Source organism: Solanum lycopersicum, chromosome 10 (genome assembly GCF_036512215.1).
Source record: "Solanum lycopersicum chromosome 10, SLM_r2.1".
Classification (NCBI taxonomy): Eukaryota; Viridiplantae; Streptophyta; class Magnoliopsida; order Solanales; family Solanaceae; genus Solanum; species Solanum lycopersicum.
The window spans coordinates 60,188,537-60,208,270 of NC_090809.1; the positions used below are offsets into that span (position 1 = coordinate 60,188,537).

General features: G+C 35.8%; 2 protein-coding genes across 3 annotated transcripts; one reads left to right on the forward strand and one right to left on the reverse strand.

Moving 5' to 3' along the window:
• The first annotated feature begins 1,381 nt into the window (after positions 1–1,381).
• Positions 1,382–4,491, forward strand: LOC101266279 (inosine-5'-monophosphate dehydrogenase 2). The gene is made up of 4 exons (XM_004249168.5): positions 1,382–2,708; positions 2,951–3,130; positions 3,834–4,091; positions 4,205–4,491. Exons 1-4 carry the CDS (start codon positions 1,725–1,727, stop codon positions 4,274–4,276), a joined length of 1,494 nt encoding a protein of 497 aa, XP_004249216.1. The 5' UTR covers positions 1,382–1,724; the 3' UTR covers positions 4,277–4,491.
• Positions 4,492–4,603: 112 nt separating this feature from the next.
• On the reverse strand, positions 4,604–19,265 carry LOC101255547 (uncharacterized). 2 transcript variants are annotated; one of them, XM_019216044.3, is made up of 29 exons: positions 18,834–19,265; positions 18,475–18,553; positions 17,786–17,861; positions 16,878–16,942; positions 16,757–16,801; positions 16,573–16,673; positions 16,351–16,492; positions 15,738–15,799; positions 15,545–15,618; positions 15,396–15,466; positions 14,378–14,465; positions 13,999–14,071; positions 13,810–13,905; positions 13,036–13,144; positions 12,593–12,686; positions 12,421–12,504; positions 12,181–12,337; positions 11,802–11,995; positions 11,255–11,299; positions 11,018–11,046; positions 10,818–10,939; positions 9,669–9,716; positions 7,599–7,723; positions 7,127–7,455; positions 6,083–7,028; positions 5,906–5,959; positions 5,156–5,269; positions 4,903–4,981; positions 4,604–4,814 (listed from the first exon to the last, which is right to left on the reverse strand). In XM_019216044.3, the coding sequence occupies exons 1-28, from the start codon at positions 19,219–19,221 to the stop codon at positions 4,937–4,939; spliced, it is 3,855 nt and encodes a 1,284-aa protein (XP_019071589.1). In that variant the 5' UTR covers positions 19,222–19,265; the 3' UTR covers positions 4,604–4,814; positions 4,903–4,936. The 2 variants fall into 2 exon arrangements, with proteins under 2 accessions (XP_019071589.1, XP_019071588.1); XM_019216043.3 differs by having other exon boundaries at positions 4,604–4,981.
• Between the last annotated feature and the right edge of the window lie 469 nt (positions 19,266–19,734).

The window sequence follows — 19,734 nt, forward strand, 5'->3', positions numbered from 1 at the left end:
ATATCCAAATCGTTGACATGGCAAGTCAAAAAAAATAAGGCGCGTAAAGATAAAAAATAAGGAAAAAAAGAATGAGTGAATCCCAATTATTTTCATTTTATCCAATAATTTTTTTTTCTTCATTTTCTTCATACCCTACCACCCTCAACCTTTAGTACCACCAACCCCACCCCCACCTCCCGTCCTTTCATCTTCCTCACACCCAATCCACCTCCCACCCTCAACCACCACTTGCACTACACTTTCTTCTTCTTGGACACCCCTCCACCCCCAACGAACCCACTCCTGCCCTATTTATTTGTCTTCCATCCTCTTTTTTTTCTTTGTTATACTTTTCATATTTTTCTCCTTCTTCACGACGGATCCATACCACCCTCATTTCCTTTAATTTCTATCAATAAATTCAAAAGATATGATGACCAAAAAAAAACTAAAAAGTCATCGGTTTGTTCTTGCTTCAAATTAATATTAGTCTTTATGGCAAGATTTGAATGTTATGAACTTGAAGTTATTTTCAACGGAACTCTACAAATTTTCATTTCAAATTAAATTTTTAGTAGTTATTATTTATTTGTTTTAATTTTGTGTGTTCTTGTGAGAATGGTTTCGAGAATTTGAATCACTTTCAATTGATTTTTTAAGATTATTTTTCTTATATTAATTCTTATTTTTTGAGTTTTTTTTTTACTTTCTAAAATTGTGAGAAAATAAATAGAAACAAAAAAGAATTAAAAATCAAAATTTAAATATGTTGCATGGGATGCTGATGTGGCAATGACGTGGCGCTGATGTGCCCTAACGTATCGATGACATGGCGCGTGTGAAATGCACTTGCTATTGTGAGATTGGTATTATTATATTAGGGTGTATTTTAATTCACTTGAAAAGAGATTAGGGGGGCTAAACAATTACCCGTGTAGTTTAAGTACTAAAGCGAATTTTCATGTCAAGTTTAGGGGAAATTTAATGTATTTTCTCTACAAATATATATAACTAATAAATCATGATTTTCTTTTATAAAAAATGATTCTAAAAAACTACAAGTAAATATTTCACTCTTCTAATTAGGACCGTGTGTATGGGTTGGTTCGGTTCAGTTTTAGAATTTATCGAATTGACTTATTGGTTATCGATTCGTAGAAATGCTAAATCGTCATAGAACCATTAAGAAATTGGCTTATGAATCATTGGTTTATCAGTTATTGATTGTTATCATTTTAACCGTAAAGATATGACACAAAAAAATTTAAAATCACTTAGAAACAAGGTAACAAACCAAATAAACCGTGCACATGAGTTTCATAAGTTACATCTTGATCAAAAGCAAAATCTTTTATATAGTAGAATAATCAGAAATAAAAATAGGAAAACCAAACCTTAATTTAGAACTTTATATGCAAAATCGTATAAATATAATTATTTACTTACTTTTGTGATTTTAATATATATCGTTAAGAAAAAATCTCAAACTCTCAAAAAGTAATAACCTAATAATAAAAAGAAAATCAAAATCATTATAAAAATTACAAAACTAATAGCCCATTATTAATAAATCAATAACTTTTTTTAATTTTATCGATTTTAATTCGATTTCGATCTAACTTACTTCCGATAACAATACCTCCCTTTTATCACTTGCTATTTGATTTCACCTTGAAATTCTATTAAACAGCGGAACCCTAAAAACCCTTTTCTGCCACCATTACCGCCGCATCGCCGCCACCATGAACGACGACGGGTTTTCAGCAGAGAAGTTGTTCAATCAAGGCTACTCCTATACCTACGACGATGTCATCTTCCTCCCTGGTTTCATCGACTTCCCTACCGATGCCGTCAACCTCTCTACTAAGCTCAGCCGCAATATTTCCCTTTCCATCCCATGCGTAGCTTCTCCGATGGACACCGTCACTGAGACCTCCATGACCGTAGGAATGGCGGCGCTAGGTGGTATAGGTATCGTTCACTACAACAACACCATTTCGCAACAAGCTTCTATTATCCGCGCTGCTAAGTCTCATCAAATCCCTTTCTCATCGGATTTGATATTTGCTTCCCCTTCCGATTCTATCCATTCTGCTGATGAATTCGGTAACTCTCCTTGTATTTTCGTCACTGAGTCAGGAACTAAGGAATCCAAATTTTTAGGAGTTGTGTGTAAGTCTACTTGGAACGGTTTGAGTGACAAGCAAGCTAGAATTTCTGATTATATGAACGTTTCTCCGGTCACTCTGCCTTCAAGCTATAATTTTGAGGACGTAGCAGGCTACATAGCATCTAAAAAGCTGGACTTTGTACCATTGGTGAATGAAAAGGATAGGGAAGTGGTCAATTTGGTGACAGCTACTGACTTGGAGAGAATGAATTCGCTTCCCAAATTGGGTTTGCCGTCTTTAGGGACAGACGGGAAGTTCTTGGTGGGTGCAGCAATAGGGACGAGGGATTCTGATAAAGAGAGGCTGGAGCATTTGGTGAAAGCTGGGATTAACGCTCTCGTGATTGATAGCTCGCAAGGGAACTCAGAGTATCAGATTAATATGATCAAGTATGTGAAACATACTTATCCTCACTTGGATGTGATTGGTGGAAATATAGTCACTAAGTACCAAGCGGAGAACTTGATTAAGCATGATGTAGATGGACTGAGAGTCGGGATGGGCTCCGGGTCCATCTGTACCACTCAAGAAGTTTGTGCTGTGGGTCGTGGACAGGTGAGTTATTGGATTGGAGCTGGTTTTTGTTTTATTCATTGTAGTTGATTTATTTTGTTAAATTTCCCTCTGTATAACTGAATACAAAGATGGTCACTATCAATATAGACATGAGCATAAGTAAAACGATTGGGAAGGAACGAAGTATGAAAACATCCAGGGAACTCGCTGGCTGTACAACTGAATTTAAACTTGCATTCTCTCTTTCCAAGGAACTTATATCTCTGTCAATTTTTCCGTAGGCGACTGCTGTTTACAAGGTGTCATCAATTGCTGAGCAGCATGGTGTTCCTGTTATCGCTGATGGTGGGATTTCTAATTCTGGCCATATCGTGAAGGCATTGTCGCTTGGAGCATCAACTGTCATGATGGGGAGCTTCTTGGCTGGAAGCAATGAAGCTCCTGGCACTTATGAAAATAAGGTACTACAGGATTCTCAATCCTTTTATACTCTTGTCTGCAAAAGTTCCTTCCAGGATATATCTAAAGAGTGCTTTAGCTGTATCTGGAGAACCTGCAGGCTTAGCATATTGTTGCCTATCCAGCTTCCCTTGATTTAAAATTTCTCCGTTGGAGGTATGAGAACTCGGGTCATTATCATTAAAATTGTGTATTGATAAGTCAAATCAAGAATGCATAGCAAGACTGAAAAACAATAAACTAGAAGACTAAGAATTGTTCTTTGTTGTTTCCTGTCACATTTCTCCAAAAGAGAACCATTGTTTGTACTCAAAATGAATCCAGTCTCTGGGAATCTGTTAGATGTTGAAGATAGAATGAGAAGCTAAGAAATGTTTTTTGATGGTTCTTAATATCGCCCTTTCTCCATCTTAAGAAATCATTGTTTGTATTCATTTCTTTCTTCTCTTCCCAAACTATGGATGTAAGATGATGTGTGGTGTTTCACTTGATTGTGTTTAAGGCCAAATACATAGCCCCTCAAATTTGGCACGAAATGTCAATTGTATATCTGGCTTCTGTGACTAAGAGTTTTGATTATTCATTAACAAAGCAGTTTGATTGTAAGTTTTGTATTGCGACCTTGGTCATTCTGTGTTCATATTTGCAAGTGTATTCTACTCAAATGTTCCCTTAGTGCTATTGTTAACTTTTTGGCGAGGATAGAATGGTCTCCGTGTGAAGAAGTATCGAGGTATGGGATCTTTGGAAGCAATGACAAAAGGAAGCGATGCAAGATACTTGGGTGATACTGCTAAACTAAAGATTGCTCAGGGTGTCGTTGGTTCGGTTGCTGATAAGGGTACTGTTCTGAAGTTTGTTCCTTATACAATGCAAGCTGTAAAACAAGGATTCCAGGATCTAGGTGCTTCCTCGCTGCAGTCTGCTCATCATCTCTTAAGATCAGGCTCATTGAGGCTAGAGGTTTGTATCTTCATCCTCGATCATTGTTATATTTTAACGAATTGAAAGAGCATAATCATCTTAGCTCTCATAGTTCATTGGAATCCAACTTTTATCTCTCTCTGGTTCTTCAGGTCCGAACAGGAGCAGCACAAGTTGAAGGAGGGGTTCATGGTCTTGTCGGTTATGAGAAAAAATACTTCTGATTTAGCTGTTGTTGCAGAATAATGAGAACGGTTATTAAACCATAAATTTCAGCAATGGCTGGCTCAACTCATAAGATGAATTTTGAACGATAAATTTCAGCAATGGAAGACCTGACTCATAAGATGAATTTGAAAAAGCTTCTTCCTATGGATTGTTCTAATATTTAAACCGCAAGGTCAAATAATCTCTAATTTAATCAATGTATCTTTTATAATGTGTTTTTTTACGTGGTCAACTTTACATTACATTTTCAAGTGGGATATCAATAGTGATACAAGAAGAGCCAAGGTTTTGACAAACCAATTGAAAAGAATGAAAGGAACATATACAAGGAATATCATCTATTACAAAATCCAATCATCTTTACTTCAACGAACAAGTCTCACAACTTGAATAAATTATATAGAACACAATTTTCTGTATCTGGTCAATATGTACACTCTATTTCATGTCAATGTAAATGAAAAAAAAAACTGGAATCTAAATATTTGCCCAACAAAAAGGTGATGACTAACTGTTAATATCTTGAATCTAACTCTGCATAAACAGTTCATATTGTAAACAACTTGTGATCTGTACTAGAAATTGTTAGTCTTTATAATGTGGTAGCATTTTCAGAAAGTACCATCTATTTAGTGAACTCCAAAAGTTGTTCTGCATCACCTCTGTGCACTAGATGAGATGCTCCTTTTTGGTAATCGCATCTGCATAATAAGTTTATTTATGAATATAAGATATTAGGTTAACAATAACATATTCGATGTAGTCTTACAAAATGTCTGTATGTAAACCTTACCCCTACCTCAAAGGTAGAGAGATTGTTTCCGATAGACCATTAGGTTAACAATGTTAAACTATATCCAAATATATGTCCTAACCTTGGATTTTGTAGTTCTCCATCCTCCAAGGTTCTGCTGCTCAGGAGTAAATGTGAAACTCTCAATGGAAGAGAGACCTCTATCAGAGCTTAAATTGTTGGATGGAGATAATTCCTAAATTAAGCTCATACAGGCAACATCAGTAAGAGAGAAGGAAAAAAAGGCACAAATTTGACAGGATGAATAATCTACTGACCCACTGGAACTTTTGGTGTTCATTTCATTTGTCAGAAAGCACCAAAAAGTACCATATCAACACATTAAATTAGTCGGTAGGCTAGTACCAAAGTAACTAGGTGGAGATTAGTATCTTTAGTGATGGATTTTAAGTGGCAAATAATCAAGTATTCTTCTATCTAGAGTTTATATCCAGCCTCAAACAGTAGGTTTAATGGCAGTTGAGGAATTAAGTTTCATGCGCATGCACAAACAGGATGAATCCGGTAAAGACTGAATCTAATAATGTATATCCTACGCAATATCTTCATGGACATCAAAGAAATAGATCCGAAACAGAATTGAGATAAACGGAAACTTGGACGGTCTATTACAGGTTTAGAGGTGAATGATTCAGAACTATATTAGTTCACAGGAAACATCATGTATTAGCTCTTGATCTGCATGATCACTATCTAAGTCATGATGCATTGATCTATCAATAGACAGATTATATGATACTCAACTCTGCTTAAATATTTCCCATACACATTCTAGGTCACTTGCCAAGGAATGAGCAAAGGACTCACTGACCTTTCTTGACGCTTCAGGCTCCTTTATCATCAAGCAATCACAATAAAGCAGCACCTTCACAGAAAACAAATGGTGAAAATGGAAAATATCTTAAAAAGAAAATGTTCAAGTTTTAGTTTAGAAACTGAACCAGTTAAAACCCTGCAACCAGTACTGTAGTGGTGGAAAGATAAATACCTTATTTAGTAACTGGACATTAGACGCATCAGAAGCCATGACCTGTACACCAAGACAATGTCTGGAATTTACACAGAAGGGACAGAAAATAGTTTTGAAAACACAGCCATCTTCTTTGCACCAAATCCCCTGAACAGATAAATTGTCACTGGTTCTTTCATAGATGCGTTGATCAACAGACGAAAAGTTAGCTATGAGAATAGGTATACTGTGTCTGCTCAGACCAGGGGTCTCTGGTTGACCCTTCCAAAGAGATTTTAAGTGAGTTTTTGTTGACAAAGTTCGTGAGCACACAACAAATAAATTATTCTCAGGAAGCCCTAGAGGATTGTTGCAAAGTGAGCAAAATATCTGTAGTCTTTCGTACATAGCAAGATTAGACTGCACGACTGATGTCTCATAGTTATTCAAGACTGATGACCAAGGAGATTTGGACTTCTCCAGTTCCTTATCTAATTGACTAATTCTCGAACTAGAATCAATCATCTGGTTCGCATCTTTAAACTTCCTTGATTTACATGTAGAACTATCATGCATGGGAATCTTGGTCATCTGAGTATCAAATTCTTCTGCATCAAGATGAACTATGGATGACAAATCCAGACGTTTTATCCTTTTCCCAACATGAGAATTGACGCTCGAGTTAATTGGCGATTCAACATCAAATGATATCATGTTTGCTTTTGTATAGACATCTTTTTGAGGAGTAATCGTCAAACAGGGAGACTTACAACCCAACTCAGTTTTTTGGTGAGTTGTAGAATGATTTGCCAAGTGGTCTGAAAGGTCACTAGATGCTTGAATGATGGTTGAGGAAGAATATTCATCCTTGGAGAAGGATTGAGGACTAGAAATGTGAATGATGTCATCAGTAGCAGGAGTTTCTTTTACAATAGTTAATTGAGGGTCAGCAGCGTGTGAAACTATCAATGGATCTCCAGAGAACCTGCAAATAGAAATTCATAAGTGAGCTCGCAGAATTTTTTGAACTGAATGAAAGGACTGAAAGTAGCAGACACAACGCATTAAAGATTCATGTTTCACCTAGACGAAAATGCTGAATCACATTCCAAATCAATGTAAGCTCTTCGACCATCAGAATCCTCATCATCATTTAACATCAAATGAGGGGCATCAATTCTCATTTTAGTGGAGGATGTATTATACATGGCATCAATACATGAAGATTGACATAGGAGCGGAGCTTTTTGACAAATCAATGCACAATTTTCTTCCTCCTTAAGCCCTTTCACATCAGAAGTGCCGAACTTCTGGTTTTTCTGCCTGGTTCTTATACTATTGGTAACAAAAGCATTTTCTTCATTATCAACAACAGAACTTTGTATGGAACTGGCTGCCTTGCCAACACGCTCCTGTTTAGAGTTTTTAGAAAAGGTTTCTGAGTTAATAACTAAAAAGAATCAAAAAGAGAAAAATATTGGAAACTTCAAAAGAGACAGTGCACTGATGCAGAGAACAATAGCTGTCATGATTTTTAAAGGTTGTCAATGAGTACTTTGACATCTCTGAAAAAGGATTTCAGTTCTTCCATTGACTTGTCAAAGTTGCTGTGATGTCTTATTGAATTCCGCAACCACTTTGAAATATAAGCTCTATTCCTTGCCTCACAGAAACGTTCATCTACATGAAAGAAGAAGAAATATATTGTATATAGAGATAACACAACTAATATACGCAAGGATAGAGAAAATCAGCAAATTATTCAAAACTATCAAAAGACATTGATGTATTCTTTTTCAAAACAATGCAACAAATTGTAATCACTTAGAAGTACTCAAAAAGGTGGAAAAGGAGGGTGGAGAGAGAGAGAGAGTGTTCTATCCGAGATTACTGAAAAAGATCATATGAAGAATGATTGAAATGGTCAGTCTGAGGAAAAAACAAGCCATAAAATAGTCTATCTCAAAAAGAGGTAATATTCCTTGTTTCCTATATGGCATGACATGAAAACTTTGTTGAGTCATTCAGATATACTTGAAGAGTTGAAGTTTGGAGAAGTCATATAATGGATTTGCAATAGTCAAAATTATGACACACATCACTTCTAACTCAATGTTCTATGAGAAGGTCAAGAAAATCAAAATTATCGTCACTAGGTTAGAAAGTAGACTGCTAATTATTCTCCACTAAATCTTGTTACTTCAAAAGGTTAGTTGGTGAATATGTGCACTACAGCACTCAAGGACCAAATATTCCAATTTTATTTTTTTTGGGACAAATTTGGGTCACATGATCTATATGCTCCAAAAAGAGACTTATAATTCGGTGCTTAGAGACGTAGAGATTTTGGGTATTGTAGATGCATAAAGGTTGCAAAGGTTAAGGGAGTTATTTGTAAGATAAAAGTGGAAGAGAGATTCGGCCAGAGGAGAACTCCCTGGGTTTTTGAAGGAAAGCAGGAGAGGCAGTGGAGTGGCTGACTGGGTTGTTCAATGTCATATTTAGGACAGATAAAATGCCAGTGGGAAGGAGGTGGAGTAGAATGGTTATATTGTACAAGAACAATGGTGAGATCCAAAACTAGGATAACTATAGCAGTATCAAGGTACTATAGCACACTATGAAAGTCTGAAGGGGGTGGTATAGATGAAGAATAGGAAGAGTATGTCCATCTCTGCGAACCAATTTGGATTCATGCTGCAGTGATCAACTACATAAACAATCCATTTTGTAAGGAGATTGTTGTAGTACACGGGCAAGAAGAGAGAATTGAGCCCGGTTAGACCAATATTGTAGTACAGGGTAGAGTGTTGGTCAATCAAGATAACTCACGCTAAGATAAATAAAGGTAGCGGAGATGAGGATGTTCAGATGAATGTGCATACTCAGAGAGATATGATTAGGAACGAAGTTATACGGGGTAAAGTGGAAGTGGCATCAGTGACAAATAAGATGAGGGAAAGGAGATTGAGATGGTTCATGCATGTGAAAAGGAGGTGCAAAGCGTTGGTAAAGATAGGTTGGTTGCAGCAAGAAATTAGAGAGGTCAATATAGGCCGAAGAAGAATTAAAGCATGGTGATTAAATAGGACAAATCGCAGCTTCAGTTAATTGAGGACATGACCTGAGGTAGGAAGTTATTGAGGTTAAGGATTAGGATAGAAAGTTAGCAGGTAACCGAATGTTGCATAGTTTTTTTAATAAACCAATGTTGCATAGTTATCGCATAGTTTCTTCTTGATCAATGTGTATTATTATTTCGTTGCTGCATTTGTTTGGTGTATTGCTACTTTGTTGTCTCCTTTCTTACAAGCATGTGTAGGATACTTCCCTTTTGAGCCAAAAAACCATCTGGAACAACCTCTCTACCTTTGAGAGGTAAGATAAGGCCTACATTGTACCCTCCCCAAATCCCACATGTGGGATTTCAGCTTTATGTTGTTGATCTATATGCTCCAACTTGAATATGAGTGTTAACATGTGTCCTTTAAGTACTAAATATGAGCACTTAGAAGTTTTTATACGGCAATAAGAAATGCATTTTTCTTCGTACTCACCAACTTGGCAAAGAAAAAATCTTTCTTCTTTTTCTTTTACGCAATCAAAGAAGGAATAATGTAAGTACCTAAAAAGATCACAGCTCCATAGTCAAATCTATGGCGAATGCAACGACCTGCAAAGCAAAAGAAAAAATTATATCATAACCAATATGTGAACATCATTAAGAGAATTTATTGGATTACAAACTAATCATACAACAAAGACAAACTTTATTGGGAAGTCTTTGATAACTAAGACATATATGGCTATTGGGGGCTTGTAAATGGATGGAAGGAGAATAGGAATGATTGAACACAATTTTTCTCAATTTCAGTTAGTGATTACTAAGTGAAATCTCTTTGAAAAAACATTGAAATGTGATCAAACTTTTTAATGTCCATTCACTTTATTTTGGCCCATACTTACATATTCCATATGTAGTGTTATGACATTTTTGAAATAAATTGCACACATTAGTTACCTCTTGAAGTTATATGCATGATCTTATATGACATCACACTTCACTTAAACTACTATTTCAAGTTATCTGTTTGTTGCAAAAATATATCATTAAAGAAACTTTTGTAGCTTTTCATTGTACTTGAATCCAAAGAAGCTAGGCAGCCATCCCTATATGAACCAATTCATTGCAAAATATTTTACTTGTATAGATAGCATCCTACACATATAACATTCAATGAGGAAATAAAAACATGTAGATTGACACGTGCCCAGCCACAAGATTACATGTACAGAAAGGGCAAACTCTCACACAGAGAAATAAGTCCCGGATCAAGAGGATTTTTCAGGGAAAATGAGTGCAGAACAAGGAATGATCAAACTGAGTTTGTGTAAAAGTCAACAATCAGATTATGGTAACCTTTTTTCCTTTTAAATAACTATGTGAATCTGAGTTGTTTTGTGATAGCAAAAATGACTCAAATTAGCCTAGAAGATACTCGGGGGTCTGGATTTTGCTGAACCTGATTAGAGGCATAATATTCACCCAGCCGTATGATGATGGAAATGAAAGCAAAAAGAAACAGATTGAACGAGTATCCATGATATGTTGGTCTATGACAAACACCAAGTTGATGAATCTGTGATATATGTGATAACAATGATGTTTAAGTCGAAGAATATTCTCTTGCTAATTGCAATATATGTGATTAAAAAAAGAATTTTCAACACGGAGATGTTTAGAAAGTTAACAGAGGTATTGCCTACAGCCTACCTGTAGCCTGGTTAAGAGCTCTGAAGGCTTGATTACAATACCACTCACTCCCACTCAGAAGATTTTTGGATGACTTATAAGTATTGTTGAACTTCTTCTTAAGATCGACTTTCATATCATTTCTGATGGACAGTGAGCTCCATATTAGTCACTGAAACATAAATGAATCAATAGAATTCATATGAAGAGAGATTCCTTACATGTTTGGAAAGGGAATCCCAACAATTATCTAATTTAGTTAAGAAAATAATGACACCCGAAAACTATGGAGCTAAAAGCCCATGCAAATATACTTGCAATATAAAAAAGGAATTGCCACCAATAAGATTTCACATAGAAATATAACGAGTTGCTTCCAGAATTTCAGCCGTCCTCTATCAGATTCCAGGAGTGAGGAGACAAATAGTAACATAATTCAAAGACAGAAAAAAGGATACAACTACACGAGCCTTCTCGTCAGAAAAGTCTATGCCTTCAGAAACCTGCAGAACGCACTAGCGTATTCAGATATGCTATCTTTTCAAGCTTCAATAGTCATACAGAAAAAAGTGAGTGGCCAAAGTTTTATTTTTCTTTGCTTCCAACGTGGAGAAAGAGATACAAAAAGTGCCTAAAAGCTTTTTCATAAATAAAAATCCTTTCTCGTTAGTCCTAACTCTTTTCTTAGTCTCTTAGTGCTATTTAACTTTTTAAAACAGTTGTATTCAAGTCATACTGGAATAGTGCAAGTCATGTCAAATAAAAGAGACTAATTTCCTTGATAATATTGTAAGTTTATCATTGTAAATAAGGCGATTACAGATGCAACGACTTGGAGAATAGAAGAGCAGGATGGGTTGTGATCAGATCAATGTTGCCAACTGGCATGTGGGCAGTTGGACCAGACAGTGTAGTGAGACTGAACTTCCACAAGGTAGCCATTTTTGATGATTTAAATGCTAGAAAAATTTTACAACTTGACAGGCGGAATTGACCCTGATGTACCTTTCCTCGACAAACAGCAAGAAAAGCAGCTCCCTCTTTCTTGTTTTCATTTGAAACTTCAAGTGGAGTACCGTCACTAAGAGCTGACCCTTTTGCCTTTTTCTTTCTTCCCACCACTAGTTTTTCCCTTTGGTTAATAGAACTGTAGTAACCATTTAAAACTGATTCAAATTCTTCTTGACCCCCTCTTGGCTCTAAAGAAAAACAAAGCCATTAAAAAAAATTAATTGCACCAGCAAAGATCAACAATTGACAAGCATATTTCTAATGCATCAATGAAAAAGCATGATGAATAGTCTGGATAATCTTTACACTTTTGCTGCCTGTTTATAGGCAAATATCCTACTGATGTTCAAAGAATGGACTTAATGTTTCTTACCAGTAAAAATTGGCTTTCGAGCATTAAGTCGGGCCCATTGACCTGTTTCTTTCCAGCGACTGCTTAGTTTCTCCATCAACTTATAGCTAGGAAAAAATACCAGACAACCACCTGGAACAATCTTGCATATTTCCTCCAAAGAAGTGCCAAGTGCATCCTTCACGGTGAATGCTGCAGTGTCAGACAAGGAGGGAAGTACATATTGACAAACAAAAACTTAGCATGAATATCACATAATACCTGAAAAGCATATGAATCAGCTGTTTTGAAACTTGCATTCAACGGATAATTTCTTGGTCCTCTCGAGATTACAGCAGCACATAACTGTAATTCATAGATTGGCATTGAGTTTATCTTTAAACTAAAATCCGAACTCCAGCAGATCCCAAAACAATGTCAAATGTTAAAATACCTGTGATTCAACGTCTATAACATGTGGAGCTTCCAGAGAAGTACCAAAAATAACACCAAGTTCAGAGGAAAATGAATCCATTGGTGATAGAGTCCTGTAACAAAAGAAGTAATGATGCACAACAGAAACGAAAATACTGAAACTTCAACAGCAGCAGTTTTTCAAAATTGTCATTCAGAGGTACCACAAGTACAAGGGCAGGAGAAGGCAAAAATAAGGATGTGCAAGGATAGATTATAAACAAGCAAAATGAACAGAGACAAGAAACATTTGGCATATGTTAAATATTCATGAAACTAAACCATGCACCACTGACTTTAAAGTTTTGTTTGACAGGTTATTAAGTTTGCTGCAAATCAGAGGAATAGTCTAAATCATCCAAAACACCACCAATAATTAGTGCTTGAATGAAGTTGCCATAAGCTGCATGATATTGAACATACCCTGATGTTAAGATCACTGATAGACAAGAATCAGCAATTTCTCTGAATACAACTGCTGGATTTAGGCACCACAAACTAAAAGTTTGTGTCCAGCTACCAACTGCAGTTCCTGCACATTCATAGAGTTATAGTAGCATAAGCAAATCAAATATCAAGAAATAAATTAGATTCTCTAGCCTAACAAATCAAATATCACAAAAATGAATTAGATTCTCTAGCCTAAGGATGAGAGCATTATGACTATATTCTTAGAATTTCCATCAGTGTTGCTCATCATGTCATAACCAAACAAAAACATCTGTTTCTCTTCCTATTGTTTTTGCATGGTGGTTGAAGCTTGAGGCGCTTCACATAATAGAGGCATGTCTGAGGCATAGAGATTTCCTTCTCGTCTGTTCCCATGATGGAGTTAAAGGGCTTTCACCTCCTTTAACAGAACAGAACGAATCACCAAGTATATCTACTTGTTTTAGTGATCAGGAAAATTTTCAATAAACCCTCAGATCCTTTATGCCCTGCAAAAGCATTTAGAATACCAAGTTCTTTTGAAGAAAGAACACTTCAAAAACATGCTTATTACAAAAACTTACCATTGCAGGCAAAGCATTTCTTGTTACAATTTATTACGAATATCTGTATTCGACGTTGAGTAAATTTATCACAAAATAGGTTAAATGATCTATGCAATTTAGTCTAACAAGATCAACTGGAGACCTTGTGTACCTGAAGACAGGAACAATAACCAGCATGTTCCTCACAGATATCCGTACTTACCAGGACTTTTCTTGACATAGCGTTGTAAAGCTAGCTGATAATCACATACATGAAGCCCATCTCCCGAGAAGAAGTAACTAAGTGAGGAGACTAGTCCTGAATGATTCTCATAGTCAATATATATATATATATATAAAGAACATTCCTTTAAAAGATAAGCAATTTGAAATTTAAAATAAGGTGCAGTGCCTTCTAATACAGATGCTGCCATGCCACTCAAATGATCTGTCCCTGGCTCTGCTTCAGAGGCAGCTTTGATGGCCTTCAGGGAAAGAAAGAAAAATTGATAAGAGATTAGGGTGAGAGCAAGAGCAATGATAAGGATAATTATGCATGTCCTTATATACCACTCCAATGTGAAGAAATGGACTTTGGGCCTAACTCAATCTTAAGTAAAAGTCGTGGAATGATGATGATTACTCAGCCTCAAAAGCTAGCTCATGGGGAAGGGTTGCTCAAGATCAAATAAGGTCACAACCCATTTCCTCAACAAAAATGGGACTTTTAAAACCAGCCATCCAAATTCAATATTTTAAATCTAAAGAGACCAGCATCAGCAAGAATGTACCTTTGAGGCACATTCCTGTAAAATTGGAAAGCACTGCTTCGTCACATTGGCTTCTTGTAGCTCTTTCAAGGCCTTGTCACCAGTCCAACTACAAATTAAGTTGGAGCAGATGAGATACATAAATGTATATATGCTGCTCAAAGAACTATACGCACAACATGCACAGGTAGATTGGGAGAACTAGTTACAACCAGAAGCATTGTTGTCCAGACAAATGTTTGATCATGAAACACCTTGAGTCAGAAACTTCAAGTTAACTAAGTATTTGCAATAGCTTCCATCTTGTTTGAAAATATGATTAGATCTACTTTGTAATCGAACTGTAGAATTTTGAGTACTTCTCTTTCGCATATATAATCATAGTTAAAGGTCAACTTTGAAGGCTTTACACCATATACAATTGTGATTTATGATTCAGCTTCAGCAGCTATAAATGTTTAAGTAAGCCAAAACCTAAGATCTTTTGTAGTCACTGAACAATTAGAATCAATGTCCTATAACATGACATAACCAAAGTCAGGCATGAAATGAAAACCTAAACACTGATAAAGTCATGCTTTTCAAAATTGAAGTGAGTAACTGACTCCAATTCCCATTTTTTCAATATCCTAAGATGTAGACTAAAGAAAGTCGTGCAAAATTTAGTTTCTACAAATCAAGGCAAAGTATCCCTTCAAATGAAAAATATATTTCCCTATCTAAGATGATAAATGGAGTTATTGATAAAGTCCTTCCACATCCTAAAGCATTGTATACCATTGTATGAATCAAGTTTACATAAAAAATTTACCATCCAAATACAAGGGAAATGCAAGAAAATTAATTCTTGTATACTCACTTTACCTCTTGCAATTATCCAAAAGAGCCTAACAAAAAGAAGTAATGGATATTCATTTTGCTATCTAATGCTCCAACATATGATAATGATGATAACAACTTGATCTGTTCACATAACATGTTTATTTTCGCCTGTCTGCTTAACGTCTGAAGCAGGATCAGTAAGCAAATCATAACTCACCATGAGGCATAGTGTTGGAAACCATGCTTTTCTAAAGTATTTTTCTTCCTAGCAATCCAACTCCTTATGTCCTGGAAAAATCATGAATACACAAACTGAAGAAAAAGCTCTATAAGCTATCAACAGAGCTCCAAATTTGCAGTAATCACCTGCGTCATTTCTACCAAAGGTTGGTAAATCATTGTATCAGATTGTATGAGTTGCTCCAGTTCCATCTGCAACTCTTCCAGAAAACAAGAACTGATAAGAGATGAACTAAAATGGATGATGTACAGTGTTCATTTAATGAAGCCCAAAGAAAAGACTAATAAAGGGCATGAAGAAAAGCTAGTCCGTGCTTACGAAGCAAAATATCCTCCTCAACATCAACACTACCAGCATCACGACAAATGTCTTCAATATTGCTGCAGATATCACACCAAACAAAACAATATACAAAGAATTAGTCAAAATAATGATATGTATAGACTTCATTTCAATTTACGATACATCAATTTTTCAATACTTCTCATGAAGCATCATCACTTTTATCTGATACTTTTAGTGCTTTAGGCATCCTGTCTTGAAATAATTCTTCTGTTTCACTTCTGGTTGATAAAAATGCCCCCATTTAATTCAATTCATGAATTAGCCCACTATGAGTCTACTACAAAATGATCAGTAAGTAAGTTTTTACAGGTGTCTTCACATGTTGAACTGGAACGAATTATTACTTGAAGCAATTCTTCTAGTGTTCTCTATATCTGAAGTTTATTTTTCAAAAGATGAAACAGTGTATGAAACTCTGAAAATGATTGATAGCAAAGTAGATCTATCAACTTGGATCAGAAAGAGTATTTTATTGTAGGATATACAAAATGACCATTCACAAGACCTAAAGATGAATTAATATAGTTTTCCATTTCATAGCAGGCAAAATTCAATGACCATTCCTGAGGTTTATATCTATACATACTGGGCTTCATCGAGAATAATGATGGCTCCTTTTATATTTACTTCCATTGCTCTTCTAACAACTGGATTGATGATATAGTTGTATGGACAGAACACTAACTCCGCATCATCAGCCAGGGAACGTGCTCCAAAGTAAGAACAGCCTGAAAATTGAATAATAATTTGCTGATAAGTTCACTCTCACATGGAAAATAATGGGAAAACTTTACACAGAGGCTGTCACCTTTGACAATTTGTCCAACTTTAACAAGATCTTCAATATCATGAGCCTCGTGGCACCCTCCTTTCTGAATGGATGGATGACCTTTTACTTTATGAGCATTCCTGTTCAAAAATTAGATGATTAACACCTCAATTTTTAATCTAGAGAAGAATAGATGATATAAACAGTTGAAAGTCAAACTAACTTGAATTCTGAGCATCCAGCCTCCTGACCCTTTAATAACAACTTGCTGCAATTTCAGCCATAACATTACAACATTGGACAAAAGAGATAGAAAAGCACATTTTGTATATATGAAAAATCACCATTGTTCATCAATGTTGTCTTGACCTCGTACATTCACATTTGTACAGTAGTGTTTTCGTGAAGCCTGAAAGGTGATGAACAGAAAGCAAACAAGTAAAATCTCAAGCTGAAAGAAACATACAACAATAACAACAACAACTACGGGTGGCACATGAGCAAATTGGATAAGATTTTTGAAAATGGATTGAGCTAAAATGGATTGAATCGCAACCAACCTATATCAATATGGGTAAAAAATGGGTTGGATAAAATGGTCCTAACCCACTTAATCTCCTAAAGACAAAAAACTTAATTTTCACAAGTTTCATTTTTTTCTTTCTTCTCTGTTTTACAGTTAAGTTTCATTCTTTATTTCTTTCATTTCCTTTTCATGTTTCATATTAATGAATATTATGTTGTGATTCTGATAGACCAAAATCACTAATTACACACTAGACAGTTCTAATCATTTATTTATTTTTGCGGTTTTCACATTGTTGATTTTGAAGCTCTATTAGTTTCATTGCAAATCTGGGCTATTCTGCTGTATGAAAATTCTTTTCATAGTGGAAGGTTCTTCTATCATCTTATATAAGTAAACAACATAAGAACATTAGAGTGCAATTTTTGAGTTGACTTTCTAGTAAAATATGGATACCCATTTTTTACCCATACTTGTCAATAATTTATGGGTTAAAAACAGACCGAAGCCCCTACTTACCCAACTGAAATATAAGTGATCCAACTCTTTAAAATGTGGGTTAAATGGAATGATTTTTCTAACTATGCGCTGAAATTGCTAGCTTTAATAACAACTACGCCTCATCCCAAGCAAATTGGGTCAGATATATGAATCTCCACTAAGATACATGAAGACTAAGATTGGAAAAGAATATAATAACTTATTGTAAGAAAACAGGCAACCTACCAGTATAGCCATTGGCACCCGATAACTTGTCTTTCTGTATTCCCGAATCACTTGAGAAATTTGTGAATGTGTCCTCCTAAGAATATTTTTCAATTGCAGAAAGAGTCACAATGGTCCAAGTACACAAAATTATGATAGGCCACATGAATAAGCATATGAAATTATAATGTGGGTAATGCCAAGGATATCAAAAGATATAGCTAGTAGCATGGAGAGGATGCAGCGTGGAAAGAGTGAAGAAACATTGGAGAATTGTACCTATGTGCATAGCATGACCAGTGGAAGTCAAAGATATTTTATAGATAAATACATTGCAGTACACAAATTGAAGAATGGTTATTTATACCTAACCCTTTTTGGTGCAAGCTTAACATACGAGTAAATTGTTTGAGCGTTTTATCCTCATTGGAGATGCAATTCTTTGTGAAGCTTTGTGACACACCTACTTTGTGCTAGTGAGTGTGTGTGTGTGTGTGTGATGGAGAATTTACATTTGAAAAAGAAGATGGCCTGATTTTCAATATACAAATTCCACCAATTCGCTTGCCTAGAGTTTGCTGCTTCTTAAATAGGGTATAAATTCATACACTAATGTCTTGGTTCACATGTAAAGATCTCTTGAGCAATTCAATTTTATAAAGGGACCAGTAATATTGACAGATAAACTTTTTCAAAAATATGAATCTTACGAGGCATAGAAGATGGTAGGTGCCGCTTTTTTCTTTTTCGTCCCATTACTTGTAGCAGGTGGAGCTGTATCCGGGTTCCCTGAGAATACAGAAATGAAATGTTTAGTAATTGATACTCTGCAACAGCTTAAATTCAAAAGGGCTCATGGTCATCGAAGTATACACATTCATAGGGGGCGGAGTAACGATAGCTTTAGCTCAAACTTTGTATTTTTTTTAACAAACATTTCATATATACAAATAATTTATTCAGAACATATAAAACAAAAAAATTTGGCTCCACCTCTGAGCCTTCAGTTCCTACATTTCAATTGCTGATCATTATACAAATGAGTAACAGTGTAACAGAAATGACGTACCTGAAGGCTGCGTTTCAGGAATAAATCCACCGCCGTGACCAATAGGATCAGCTAGGGCTTGCGGATCGGGTTTAGAGTGAGTAAAATAAGAATAACGATTCTTCGACTTGCAGTTCTGCTGCCAAGCAAGAGTCGAGCAAAGAAGGGAAAGCGACTTTCCCGTACCTGTAGGAGACTCAAGCAGCGCATGAGAATGTCCATCCCTGTGTGCTCGATCGAGTGTCACAATAACTCGATTCATGTAAGCTAACTGTGTGCCGTAGGGTTGGTATGGGAACTCCACCGAAATACCACCTATATGCACCACATGCTTTGACGGTTTAGGACCTTGCGTCGCCGACGACGACGATGGCGGCGGCGGCGGCGGTGCTCGTTTAAATTTCTTCATTACTGGTACTGATGGCTTCTGCTGTGGCGAAATAATTGTGAATTTTTGTGAGTTTTTATTTTTGGCGGGAATTAATTTATATTTTATTTTTCATTTTTCATTATTGGCGGGACTTCCTTAGTACACTTCAAGGAAAAGTGAATAAAATAGCCTCTTTTACACATGCTATCAATATTAGCCATTATTTTAAATGTTAGCCATTATCTTAATATCTTACTCTCTCAACTAAGCACGGAGTTTAATAAAAAAAAAATGATATATGAAATACAATAGATATTAGATATGAAGTTACCTCGATCATTACATCATATACAAATTTCTTATATCTCTTGCCTAAATTGTGCAGACTCTTCAATTTCAAAGTAAGTGCATGAAATACACGACTTTTGACGTATTTGACACGGAAACGTTTGACAACTCTTCTGCAGATGGCCTAACAGATGCAGGAAGTATACACTTTTCAATTATCTCTTTCAATCTTGAGTCTTTTACCTTTCCAAGAAACGCGGGCTT

Bases quoted from the DNA above. Each gene is read 5' to 3' on its own strand.
- LOC101266279 (XM_004249168.5), top strand. From the start codon at position 1,725: ATGAACGACGACGGGTTTTCAGCAGAGAAGTTGTTCAATCAAGGCTAC. The intron at 3,131-3,833 runs GTACTACAGGAT...TGGCGAGGATAG, and splicing joins CTGGCACTTATGAAAATAAG to AATGGTCTCCGTGTGAAGAA. The intron at 4,092-4,204 runs GTTTGTATCTTC...CTGGTTCTTCAG, and splicing joins CAGGCTCATTGAGGCTAGAG to GTCCGAACAGGAGCAGCACA.
- LOC101255547 (XM_019216044.3), bottom strand. From the start codon at position 19,221: ATGAAGAAATTTAAACGAGCACCGCCGCCGCCGCCGCCATCGTCGTCG. The intron at 13,906-13,998 runs GCACTGCACCTT...AGAATCATTCAG, and splicing joins GGCAGCATCTGTATTAGAAG to GACTAGTCTCCTCACTTAGT. The intron at 7,456-7,598 runs GTACTCATTGAC...AACTCTAAACAG, and splicing joins CCTTTTTCAGAGATGTCAAA to GAGCGTGTTGGCAAGGCAGC.